We start from the raw sequence: 14,315 nt of genomic DNA on the forward strand, positions 1-14,315 counted from the left end.
CAGCTACCCATCACTAGGTAACTTCTCACACAGGGCAGCTACCCACTGACTAGCTAACTCCATTCACAGGTCAGCGGCCCATTGACTAGCTAACTCCACACACAGGTCAGACGCCCACTGACGAGGTAACTCCACATACAGGTCAGCTGCCCACTGACTAGCTAAATCCACACACAGGTCAGCTGCCCACTCACTAGCTAACCTCACACACAGGTCAGCTACCCATCACTAGGTAACTTCTCACACAGGGCAGCTACCCACTGACTAGCTAACTCCATTCACAGGTCAGCGGCCCATTGACTAGCTAACTCCACACACAGGTCAGACACCCACTAAAAGCTAACTCCAGACACAAGTCAGACACCCAATGACAAGCTAACTACACACACAGGTCAGCTGTCCACTGACAAGGTAACTCCACACACCGGTCAGCTACCCACTGACTAGCTAACTCCACACACTGGTCAGCTACCCATCACTAGGTAACTTCACACACAGAGCAGCTACCCACTGACTAGCTAACTCCATTCACAGGTCAGCGGCCCATTGACTAGCTAACTCCACACACAGGTCAGACACCCACTAAAAGCTAACTCCAGACACAAGTCAGACACCCAATGACTAGCTAACTACACACACAGGTCAGCTGCCCACTGACTAGCTAACTCCACACACAGGTCAGCTGCCCACTGACTAGCTAACTCCACACACAGGTCAGCTGCCCACTGACTAGCTAACTCCACACACAGGTCCGTCACCCACTGACTAGGTAACTCCACACACAGGACAGCCGCCCACTGACTAGCTAACTCCACACACTGGTCAGCTACACACTGACTAGGTAACTCCACACACAGGTCAGACGCCCACTGACTAGGTAACTCCACACACAGGTCAGCTGCCCACTGACTAGGTACTCCACACACAGGTCAGACGCCCACTGACTAGGTAACTCCACACACAGGTCAGACGCCCACTGACTAGGTAACTCCACACACTGGTCAGCTACACACTGACTAGGTAACTCCACACACAGGTCAGCCGCCCACTGACTAGGTAACTCCACACACAGGTCAGACGCCCACTGACTAGGTAACTCCACACACTGGTCAGCTACACACTGACTAGGTAACTCCACACACAGGTCAGCTGCCCACTGACTAGCTAACTCCACACACTGGTCAGCTGCCCACTGACTAGGAAACACCACACACAGGTGAGACGCCCACTGACTAGGTAACTCCACACACTGGTCAGCCACACACTGACTAGGTAACTCCACACACAGGTCAGACGCCCACTGACTAGCTAACTCCACACACTGGTCAGCCACACACTGACTAGGTAACTCCACACACAGTTCAACAGCCCACTGACTAGCTAACTCCACACACTGGTCAGCTAAACACTGACTAGGTAACTCCACACACAGGTCAGACGCCCACTGACTAGCTAACTCCACACAAAGGTCAGCTGCCCACTGACTAGGAAACACCACACACAGGTGAGACGCCCACTGACTAGGTAACTCCACACACAGGTCAGCTGCCCACTGACTAGCTAACTCCACACACAGGTCAGCTGCCCACTGACTAGCTAACTCCACACACAGGTCAGCTGCCCACTGACTAGCTAACTCCACTCACAGGTCTGCTGCCCACTGACTAGTTAACTCCACACACAGGTCAGACGCCCACTGACTAGTTAACTCCACACACAGGTCAGCCGCCCACTGACTAGCTAACCTCACACACAGGTCAGCTACCCATCACTAGGTAACTTCTCACACAGGGCAGCTACCCACTGACTAGCTAACTCCATTCACAGGTCAGCGGCCCATTGACTAGCTAACTCCACACACAGGTCAGACACCCACTAAAAGCTAACTCCAGACACAAGTCAGACACCCAATGACAAGCTAACTACACACACAGGTCAGCTGTCCACTGACCAGGTAACTCCACACACAGGTCAGCTACCCACTGACTAGCTAACTCCACACACTGGTCAGCTACCCATCACTAGGTAACTTCACACACAGAGCAGCTACCCACTGACTAGCTAACTCCATTCACAGGTCAGCGGCCCATTGACTAGCTAACTCCACACACAGGTCAGACACCCACTAAAAGCTAACTCCAGACACAAGTCAGACACCCAATGACTAGCTAACTACACACACAGGTCAGCTGCCCACTGACTAGCTAACTCCACACACAGGTCAGCTGCCCACTGACTAGCTAACTCCACACACAGGTCAGCTGCCCACTGACTAGCTAACTCCACACACAGGTCCGCCACCCACTGACTAGGTAACTCCACACACAGGACAGCCGCCCACTGACTAGGTAACTCCACACACAGGTCAGACGCCCACTGACTAGGTAACTCCACACACAGGTCAGCTGCCCACTGACTAGCTAACTCCACACACTGGTCAGCTACACACTGACTAGGTAACTCCACACACAGGTCAGACGCCCACTGACTAGGTAACTCCACACACAGGTCAGCCACCCACTGACTAGGTAACTCCACACACAGGTCAGACGCCCACTGACTAGGTAACTCCACACACAGGTCAGCTGCCCACTGACTAGCTAACTCCACACACTGGTCAGCTACACACTGACTCGGTAACTCCACACACAGGTCAGACGCCCACTGACTAGGTAACTCCACACACAGGTCAGCCTCCCACTGACTAGGTAACTCCACACACAGGTCAGCTAAACACTGACTAGCTAACTCCACACACAGGTCAGCTGCCCACTGACTAGCTAACTCCACACACTGGTCAGCTACACACTGACTCGGTAACTCCACACACAGGTCAGCCACCCACTGACTAGGTAACTCCACACACAGGTCAGACGCCCACTGACTAGGTAACTCCACACACAGGTCAGCTGCCCACTGACTAGCTAACTCCACACACTGGTCAGCTACACACTGACTCGGTAACTCCACACACAGGTCAGACGCCCACTGACTAGGTAACTCCACACACAGGTCAGCCTCCCACTGACTAGCTAACTCCACACACAGGTCAGCTGCCCTCTGACTAGGTAACTCCACACACAGGTCAGCCGCCCACTGACTAGGTAACTCCACACACAGGTCAGACGCAAACTGCCTAGGTAACTCCACACACTGGTCAGCTACACACTGACTAGGTAACTCCACACACAGGTCAGCTGCCCGCTGACTAGGAAACACCACACACAGGTGAGACGCCCACTGACTAGGTAACTCCACACACTGGTCAGCCACACACTGACTAGGTAACTCCACACACAGGTCAGACGCCCACTGACTAGCTAACTCCACACACTGGTCAGCCACACACTGACTAGGTAACTCCACACACAGGTCAACAGCCCACTGACTAGCTAACTCCACACACTAGTCAGCTACACACTGACTAGGTAACTCCACACACAGGTCAGACGCCCACTGACTAGCTAACTCCACACACAGGTCAGCTGCCCACTGACTAGGAAACACCACACACAGGTGATACGCCCACTGACTAGGTAACTCCACACACAGGTCAGCTGCCCACTGACTAGCTAACTCCACACACAGGTCAGCTGCCCACTGACTAGCTAACTCCACACACAGGTCAGCTGCCCACTGACTAGCTAACTCCACTCACAGGTCAGCTGCCCACTGACTAGTTAACTCCACACACAGGTCAGATGCCCACTGACTAGTTAACGCCACACACAGGTCAGCCGCCCACTGACTAGCTAACCTCACACACAGGTCAGCTACCCATCACTAGGTAACTTCTCACACAGGGCAGCTACCCACTGACTAGCTAACTCCATTCACAGGTCAGCGGCCCATTGACTAGCTAACTCCACACACAGGTCAGACGCCCACTGACGAGGTAACTCCACATACAGGTCAGCTGCCCACTGACTAGCTAAATCCACACACAGGTCAGCTGCCCACTCACTAGCTAACCTCACACACAGGTCAGCTACCCATCACTAGGTAACTTCTCACACAGGGCAGCTACCCACTGACTAGCTAACTCCATTCACAGGTCAGCGGCCCATTGACTAGCTAACTCCACACACAGGTCAGACACCCACTAAAAGCTAACTCCAGACACAAGTCAGACACCCAATGACAAGCTAACTACACACACAGGTCAGCTGTCCACTGACAAGGTAACTCCACACACCGGTCAGCTACCCACTGACTAGCTAACTCCACACACTGGTCAGCTACCCATCACTAGGTAACTTCACACACAGAGCAGCTACCCACTGACTAGCTAACTCCATTCACAGGTCAGCGGCCCATTGACTAGCTAACTCCACACACAGGTCAGACACCCACTAAAAGCTAACTCCAGACACAAGTCAGACACCCAATGACTAGCTAACTACACACACAGGTCAGCTGCCCACTGACTAGCTAACTCCACACACAGGTCAGCTGCCCACTGACTAGCTAACTCCACACACAGGTCAGCTGCCCACTGACTAGCTAACTCCACACACAGGTCCGTCACCCACTGACTAGGTAACTCCACACACAGGACAGCCGCCCACTGACTAGCTAACTCCACACACTGGTCAGCTACACACTGACTAGGTAACTCCACACACAGGTCAGACGCCCACTGACTAGGTAACTCCACACACAGGTCAGCTGCCCACTGACTAGGTACTCCACACACAGGTCAGACGCCCACTGACTAGGTAACTCCACACACAGGTCAGACGCCCACTGACTAGGTAACTCCACACACTGGTCAGCTACACACTGACTAGGTAACTCCACACACAGGTCAGCCGCCCACTGACTAGGTAACTCCACACACAGGTCAGACGCCCACTGACTAGGTAACTCCACACACTGGTCAGCTAGACACTGACTAGGTAACTCCACACACAGGTCAGCTGCCCACTGACTAGCTAACTCCACACACTGGTCAGCTACCCACTGACTAGGAAACACCACACACAGGTGAGACGCCCACTGACTAGGTAACTCCACACACTGGTCAGCCACACACTGACTAGGTAACTCCACACACAGGTCAGACGCCCACTGACTAGCTAACTCCACACACTGGTCAGCCACACACTGACTAGGTAACTCCACACACAGGTCAACAGCCCACTGACTAGCTAACTCCACACACTGGTCAGCTAAACACTGACTAGGTAACTCCACACACAGGTCAGCCGCCCACTGACTAGGTAACTCCACACACAGGTCAGCTGCCCACTGACTAGCTAACTCCACACACTGGTCAGCTACACACTGACTAGGTAACTCCACACACAGGTCAGCCGCCCACTGACTAGCTAACTCCACACACTGGTCAGCTGCCCACTGACTAGGAAACACCACACACAGGTGAGACGCCCACTGACTAGGTAACTCCACACACAGGTCAGCTGCCCACTGACTAGCTAACTCCACACACTGGTCAGCTACACACTGACTAGGTAACTCCACACACAGGTCAGACGCCCACTGACTAGGTAACTCCACACACAGGTCAGCTGCCCACTGACTAGGAAACACCACACACAGGTGAGACGCCCACTGACTAGGTAACTCCACACACAGGTCAGCTGCCCTCTGACTAGGTAACTCCACACACAGGTCAGCCGCCCACTGACTAGGTAACTCCACACACAGGTCAGACGCAAACTGCCTAGGTAACTCCACACACTGGTCAGCTACACACTGACTAGGTAACTCCACACACAGGTCAGCTGCCCACTGACTAGGAAACACCACACACAGGTGAGACGCCCACTGACTAGGTAACTCCACACACTGGTCAGCCACACACTGACTAGGTAACTCCACACACAGGTCAGACGCCCACTGACTAGCTAACTCCACACACTGGTCAGCCACACACTGACTAGGTAACTCCACACACAGGTCAACAGCCCACTGACTAGCTAACTCCACACACTAGTCAGCTACACACTGACTAGGTAACTCCACACACAGGTCAGACGCCCACTGACTAGCTAACTCCACACACAGGTCAGCTGCCCACTGACTAGGAAACACCACACACAGGTGATACGCCCACTGACTAGGTAACTCCACACACAGGTCAGCTGCCCACTGACTAGCTAACTCCACACACAGGTCAGCTGCCCACTGACTAGCTAACTCCACTCACAGGTCAGCTGCCCACTGACTAGTTAACTCCACACACAGGTCAGATGCCCACTGACTAGTTAACGCCACACACAGGTCAGCCGCCCACTGACTAGCTAACCTCACACACAGGTCAGCTACCCATCACTAGGTAACTTCTCACACAGGGCAGCTACCCACTGACTAGCTAACTCCATTCACAGGTCAGCGGCCCATTGACTAGCTAACTCCACACACAGGTCAGACGCCCACTGACGAGGTAACTCCACATACAGGTCAGCTGCCCACTGACTAGCTAAATCCACACACAGGTCAGCTGCCCACTCACTAGCTAACCTCACACACAGGTCAGCTACCCATCACTAGGTAACTTCTCACACAGGGCAGCTACCCACTGACTAGCTAACTCCATTCACAGGTCAGCGGCCCATTGACTAGCTAACTCCACACACAGGTCAGACACCCACTAAAAGCTAACTCCAGACACAAGTCAGACACCCAATGACAAGCTAACTACACACACAGGTCAGCTGTCCACTGACAAGGTAACTCCACACACTGGTCAGCTACCCACTGACTAGCTAACTCCACACACTGGTCAGCTACCCATCACTAGGTAACTTCACACACAGAGCAGCTACCCACTGACTAGCTAACTCCATTCACAGGTCAGCGGCCCATTGACTAGCTAACTCCACACACAGGTCAGACACCCACTAAAAGCTAACTCCAGACACAAGTCAGACACCCAATGACTAGCTAACTACACACAGAGGTCAGCCGCCCACTGACTAGCTAACTCCACACACAGGTCAGCTGCCCACTGACTAGCTAACTCCACACACAGGTCAGCTGCCCACTGACTAGCTAACTCCACACACAGGTCCGTCACCCACTGACTAGGTAACTCCACACACAGGACAGCCGCCCACTGACTAGCTAACTCCACACACTGGTCAGCTACACACTGACTAGGTAACTCCACACACAGGTCAGACGCCCACTGACTAGGTAACTCCACACACAGGTCAGCTGCCCACTGACTAGGTAACTCCACACACAGGTCAGACGCCCACTGACTAGGTAACTCCACACACAGGTCAGACGCCCACTGACTAGGTAACTCCACACACTGGTCAGCTACACACTGACTAGGTAACTCCACACACAGGTCAGCCGCCCACTGACTAGCTAACTCCACACACAGGTCAGCTGCCCACTGACTAGGTAACTCCACACACAGGTCAGCCGCCCACTGACTAGCTAACTCCACTCACAGGTCAGATGCCCACTGACTAGTTAACTCCACACACAGGTCAGACGCCCACTGACTAGTTAATTCCACACACAGGTCAGCCGCCCACTGACTAGCTAACCTCACACACAGGTCAGCTACCCATCATTAGGTAACTTCTCACACAGGGCAGCTACCCACTGACTAGCTAACTCCATTCACAGGTCAGATGCCCACTGACGAGGTAACTCCACATACAGGTCAGCTGCCCACTGACTAGCTAAATCCACACACAGGTCAGCTGCCCACTGACTAGCTAACCTCACACACAGGTCAGCTACCCATCACTAGGTAACTTCTCACACAGGGCAGCTACCCACTGACTAGCTAACTCCATTCACAGGTCAGCGGCCCATTGACTAGCTAACTCCACACACAGGTCAGACGCCCACTGACGAGGTAACTCCACATACAGGTCAGCTGCCCACTGACTAGCTAAATCCACACACAGGTCAGCTGCCCACTGACTAGCTAACCTCACACACAGGTCAGCTACCCATCACTAGGTAACTTCTCACACAGGGCAGCTACCCACTGACTAGCTAACTCCATTCACAGGTCAGCGGCCCATTGACTAGCTAACTCCACACACAGGTCAGACACCCACTAAAAGCTAACTCCAGACACAAGTCAGACACCCAATGACAAGCTAACTACACACACAGGTCAGCTGTCCACTGACGAGGTAACTCCACACACAGGTCAGCTGCCCACTGACTAGCTAACTCCACACACAGGTCAGCTGCCCACTAACTAGCTATCTCCACACACAGGTCAGCTGCCCACTGACTAGCTAACTCCTCACACAGGTCAGCTGCCCACTGACTAGCTAACTCCACACACAGCTCAGCCGCCCACTGACTAGGTAACTCCACACACAGGTCAGACACCCACTGACTAGGTAACTCCACACACAGGTCAGACACCCATTGACTAGGTAACTCCACACACAGCTCAGCCGCCCACTGACTAGCTAACTGCACACACAGGTCAGACACCCACTGACTAGGTAACTCCACACACAGGTCAGCCGCCCACTGACTAGCTAACTCCACACACAGGTCAGACGCCCACTGACTAGGTAACTCCACACACAGCTCAGCCGCCCACTGACTAGCTAACTGCACACACAGGTCAGACACCCACTGACTAGGTAACTCCACACACAGGTCAGCCGCCCACTGACTAGCTAACTCCACACACAGGTCAGCTGCCCACTGACTAGGTAACTCCACACACAGGTCAGACGCCCACTGACTAGGTAACTCCACACACAGGTCAGCTGCCCACTGACTAGGTAACTCCACACACAGGTCAGACGCCCACTGACTAGGTAACTCCACACACAGGTCAGACGCCCACTGACTAGGTAACTCCACACACTGGTCAGCTACACACTGACTAGGTAACTCCACACACAGGTCAGCCGCCCACTGACTAGCTAACTCCACACACAGGTCAGCTGCCCACTGACTAGGTAACTCCACACACAGGTCAGCCACCCACTGACTAGCTAACTCCACTCACAGGTCAGATGCCCACTGACTAGTTAACTCCACACACAGGTCAGACGCCCACTGACTAGTTAATTCCACACACAGGTCAGCCGCCCACTGACTAGCTAACCTCACACACAGGTCAGCTACCCATCATTAGGTAACTTCTCACACAGGGCAGCTACCCACTGACTAGCTAACTCCATTCACAGGTCAGATGCCCACTGACGAGGTAACTCCACATACAGGTCAGCTGCCCACTGACTAGCTAAATCCACACACAGGTCAGCTGCCCACTCACTAGCTAACCTCACACACAGGTCAGCTACCCATCACTAGGTAACTTCTCACACAGGGCAGCTACCCACTGACTAGCTAACTCCATTCACAGGTCAGCGGCCCATTGACTAGCTAACTCCACACACAGGTCAGACACCCACTAAAAGCTAACTCCAGACACAAGTCAGACACCCAATGACAAGCTAACTACACACACAGGTCAGCTGTCCACTGACGAGGTAACTCCACACACAGGTCAGCTGCCCACTGACTAGCTAACTCCACACACAGGTCAGCTGCCCACTAACTAGCTATCTCCACACACAGGTCAGCTGCCCACTGACTAGCTAACTCCTCACACAGGTCAGCTGCCCACTGACTAGCTAACTCCACACACAGCTCAGCCGCCCACTGACTAGGTAACTCCACACACAGGTCAGACACCCACTGACTAGGTAACTCCACACACAGGTCAGACACCCATTGACTAGGTAACTCCACACACAGCTCAGCCGCCCACTGACTAGCTAACTCCACACACAGGTCAGACACCCACTGACTAGGTAACTCCACACACAGGTCAGCCGCCCACTGACTAGCTAACTCCACACACAGGTCAGACGCCCACTGACTAGGTAACTCCACACACAGGTCAGCTGCCCACTGACTAGCTAACTCCACACACAGGTCAGACACCCACTGACTAGGTAACTCCACACACAGGTCAGCCGCCCACTGACTAGCTAACTCCACACACAGGTCAGCTGCCCACTGACTAGTTAACTCCACACACAGGTCAGACGCCCACTGACTAGGTAACTCCACACACAGGTCAGCCGCCCACTGACTAGGTAACTCCACACACAGGTGAGACACCCACTGACTAGCTAACTCCACACACAGGTCAGCCGGCCACTGACTGACTAGCTGTGGCCGTCGCTGAAGGAGACGCGCTCTGGCTGTGGAGCCTGCTCCGCACTCACTTTGCGTCCTGCCTCTGACAAGCTTCATGGTGGTGCAGACACAGCGGGGCAGCTGGCCGGGGACACAGCAGCGCAGAGACAGGCAGCTCCGTCTGCAGCCCTGAGGGGAGGCGGCCTGCAAGCTCTCAGACTCACAGACTCAGACAGACACACAGACTCAGACAGATACACAGACTCAGACAGACACACAGACTGACAGACAGGCACACAGACTGACAGACCGGCACACTCACAGACACAGACACACAGACTCACAGACACACAGGCAGACTCACAGACACAGCCTCACAGACACATCCTCATAGACACACAGACACACAGACTGACAGACAGGCACACAGACTGACAGACAGGCACACTCACAGACACAGACAGACACACAGACTCACAGACACACAGGCAGACTCACAGACACAGACACACAGACTCACAGACACACAGGCAGACTCACAGACACAGACACACTCACAGACTCAGACAGACACACAGACTGACAGGCACACTCACAGACACAGACAGACACACAGACTCAGACACTAAGACTCACAGACACACAGCCAGACTCACAGACACAGCCTCTCAGACACACAGACAGCCTCCCAGACACACAGACAGCCTCCCAGACAGACTGACAGCCTCCCAGACACACAGCCTCCTGGACAGACTGACAGCCGCCCTCACAGAGGAGCCCCACTCTGCGCCCTCCCCGCCGCCTCCATTGGCCCACACGGCCCGGCCACCCGGCGTCACCCAGCGGGTGTGTCCCCTCCCGGCCTCCCATTGGGGCGCGCGGACAGACGGACGGACCGCGCCTCCCAGGTGGGCGCCGGCGCCTGCTGGGGGGAGGGGAGGGGCGGGGAGGGGCGGGGCTCTGCCCTCCCCGCGGCGCGTCCCCCGCCCCCCCAGGCCGCCTCCTCCGCGCAGCCCTCCGCCCGCCGCCCCACTCACGCGGCCTGAGCCTGGGCCCCGAGTCCGGGCGTCTCCGTCTCCGCAGGCGGCTCTTCTCGGCGGCCGAGTCGCGCCGGGCCGGCGGGCGGAGGCCGTTGTGCAGCGCGGCGGCGGCGGCGGCGGCGGCGGCGGCGGCGGGGGCCCCCGGGGCGTGCGGGGCGTGCGGGGCGCCGCGGTCGTCCATGCCGGGCCTGGCGGGCCGGGTCGGGGGTGCGGCCGGCGCTCAGGCAGCCTCGCTGGAGGTCATGCTCCGCGTCCTCCCCGCCGGCTCGCCCGCCCCGCCCCTGCCGCCCTGCACCGCCCACTGCACCGCCCTGCACCGCCCACTGCACCGCCCTGCACCGCCCTGCACCGCCCTGCACCGCCCTGCACTGCACCGCCCACTGCACCGCCCTGCACCGCCCACTGCACCGCTCCGCACCGCCCACTGCACCGCCCTGCCCTGCGCACCGCCCTGCACGGCCCCGCGCCGCCCACACCGCCCACTCCACCGCCCTGCACCGCCCCGCACCGCCCTGCACCGCCCACTGCACCGCTCCGCACCCGCACCGCCCACTCCACCGCCCTGCACCGCCCTGCACCGCCCTGCACCGCCCCGCACCGCCCACTGCACCGCCCCACACCGCCCACTCCACCGCCCTGCACCGCCCCGCACCGCCCCGCACCGCCCCCTGCACCGCCCCGCGCCGCCCCGCACCGCCCCGCACCGCCCTGCACCGCCCACTGCACCGCCCACTGCACCGCCCCACACCGCCCACTCCACCGCCCTGCACCGCCCCGCACCGCCCCGCACCGCCCCTGCACCGCCCCGCGCCGCCCCCTGCACCGCCCCGCGCCGCCCACTGCACCGCCCCCTGCATCGCCCCCGCGCCGCCCCGCACCGCCCCGCACCGCCCTGCACCGCCCACTGCACCGCCCACTGCACCGCCCCCTGCACTGACCTGCACCGCCCACTGCACCGCCCCGCACCGCCCTGCACCGCCCCCTGCACCGCCCCCTGCACTGACCTGCACCGCCCACTGCACCGCACCGCCCCGCACCGCCCCGCGCCGCCCTGCACCGCCCCCTGCGCCGCCCTGCGGAGCCTGCGGAGGCTGGGACACCGCTCTCCCCACTCCCGGCCACCCGCAGCGCCGCTTCCGTGACCCCCAGCAGCCCGGCCTGGGCCGCCATGGGGGCGGGGGCGGGGGGGCTTCCTGTCCGCAGAGGCTGTGGGCGAGGGGGGCTGCTGGGGTGCAGGGAAGCGGGGGGGGGGGGGGGGGGCGTGCATGGGGGTGGGGGTAGCAGGGGAGGACCGACTTGGGGGCAGGGGAGGGGAGGGACGGGGAGGAACGACTTGGGGGCAGGGGAAGGGAGGGACGGGGAGGCCCCGACTTGGGGGCAGGGGAGGGTCGGGGAGGACTGACTTGGGGGCAGGGGAGGGACGGGGAGGCCCCGACTTGGGGGGAGGGGAGGGGAGGGACGGGGAGGCCCCGACTTGGGGGCAGGGGAGGGGAGGGGAGGGACGGGGAGGCCCCGACTTGGGGGCAGGGGAGGGGAGGGGAGGGACGGGGAGGCCCCGACTTGGGGGGCAGGGGAGGGACGGGGAGGCCCCGACTTGGGGGGCAGGGGAGGGGAGGGACGGGGAGGCCCAGACTTGGGGGCAGGGCAGGGGAGGGGAGGGACGGGGAGGCCCGGACTTGGGGGCAGGGGAGGGGAGGGGAGGGTCGGGGAGGCCCGGACTTGGGGGCAGGGGAGGGGAGGGGAGGGACGGGGAGGCCCGGACTTAAGGGCAGGGGAGGGGAGGGGAGGGACGGGGAGGCCCCGACTTGGGGGGAGGGGAGGGGAGGGACGGGGAGGCCCAGACTTGGGGGCAGGGCAGGGGAGGGGAGGGACGGGAGGACCGACTTGGGGGCAGGGCAGGGGAGGGCAGGGCGCGCCGGGAGGCCCGGCCTTGCAGCCAGAACCCAGTTCGCACCCGGGGGTGGGTCAGGGCTGATGTCAGGGCTCCCGGCTTGCTCCGTTGGCAGGGCCAGAGAAAGTGAGATGAGACCCGCTTTCCCAAAGCTGGAGACTCTCCCCAAACTGGGTAACGGCTTGGGGCTTTTGAATCTAGGGAAGAGCGGTCCAAAGGACAGGCCGGGAGTGTGGACCCACCCGCCAGCACCATGTGCAGCGGGGAAGCAGTGACAGAAGCCGGACCTCCCACCTTCTGCTCCCACAGTGACCCTGGGTCCATGCTCCCAGAGAGAGAGAACAGGAAAGCTATCAGGGGAGGGGACGGGACACGGAGCTCTGGGGGTGGGAACTGTGTGGAGCTGTACCCCTCTCATCCTATGGTTTTGTCAGTGTTTCCTTTTTATAAATAAAAGTTTGTTTTTTTTTAAAATGACCTAAAGTACCTGTTGCAGTCCTGGCACATAGCAGGTGCCCTAAAGAGTTAGCTACCCTTATTTTTAAAATATTCACTTATGGGAGTCGGGCGGTAGTGCAGCGGGTTAAGCGCAGGTGGTGCAAAGCACAAGGACCAGCGTAAGGATCCTGGTTCGGGCCCCCGGCTCCCCACCTGCAGGGGGGTCGCTTCACAGGCGGTGAGGCAGGTCTGCAGGTGTCTGTCTGTCTCTCTCCCCCTCTCTGTCTTCCCCTGCTCTCTCCATGTCTCTCTGTCCTATCCAACGACAATAACAATAACAACAACAATAATAACTACAACAATAAAACACCAAGGGCAACTAAAGGGAATAAATAAATATTAAAAAATATTCAATTATGTATTTTGGATAGAGAGACATTAAGAGGCAAAAGGAAGTAGAGGAGAGAGACACAGACACCATCTTGGGAAGCTCCCCTGCAGCTGGGGACCTGGGTCCTTGAGCTGGGTCCTTGATCATTCCAGCCTGGTTGTGCTACCCGATGTGACTATCAGCCCCGAAAACTGCCTTCTCCCCGACTCTGCAGTGCAGTGGCCTTGGCCTTCGATGGCCTATTAGACTCACTAGCACCCCCACCCCGGGTTTGTAGAGTCTTGTCCCAAAACATGTCCCAGGTTGACCAGACCATTCTTCTAACCCCTGTCCTGCCGGCATGTGAGACGAAGGTCAGGTAAGGCCCCACGGACCTCAAGGGAAGAAGTGTTTTCACAACCTTGAAGGATGAACATCACCCAAATTTAGGGTGGCCTCCAGA

The 14,315-nt window shown here is 57.9% G+C and overlaps 1 protein-coding gene across 4 annotated transcripts in view; it reads right to left on the reverse strand.

Moving 5' to 3' along the window:
- The window catches only part of PANK1 (pantothenate kinase 1), a 96,735-nt gene extending 85,295 nt beyond the window's left edge, over positions 1 to 11,440 (reverse strand). For 3 of the 4 annotated variants that reach the window (XM_060178981.1, XM_060177893.1, XM_060177490.1), the window contains exon 1: positions 11,151 to 11,440. In XM_060178981.1, the coding sequence (XP_060034964.1) occupies positions 11,151 to 11,334 (184 nt within the window). In that variant the 5' untranslated portion in view covers positions 11,335 to 11,440. Of the gene's footprint in view, positions 1 to 10,202; positions 10,295 to 11,150 lie in introns of all 4 variants that reach the window. The other variant, XM_060178343.1, reaches the window with a different exon arrangement.
- Between the last annotated feature and the right edge of the window lie 2,875 nt (positions 11,441 to 14,315).

The sequence above is a fragment of the Erinaceus europaeus genome, chromosome 1 (genome assembly GCF_950295315.1).
Source record: "Erinaceus europaeus chromosome 1, mEriEur2.1, whole genome shotgun sequence".
Taxonomy (NCBI): Eukaryota; Metazoa; Chordata; class Mammalia; order Eulipotyphla; family Erinaceidae; genus Erinaceus; species Erinaceus europaeus.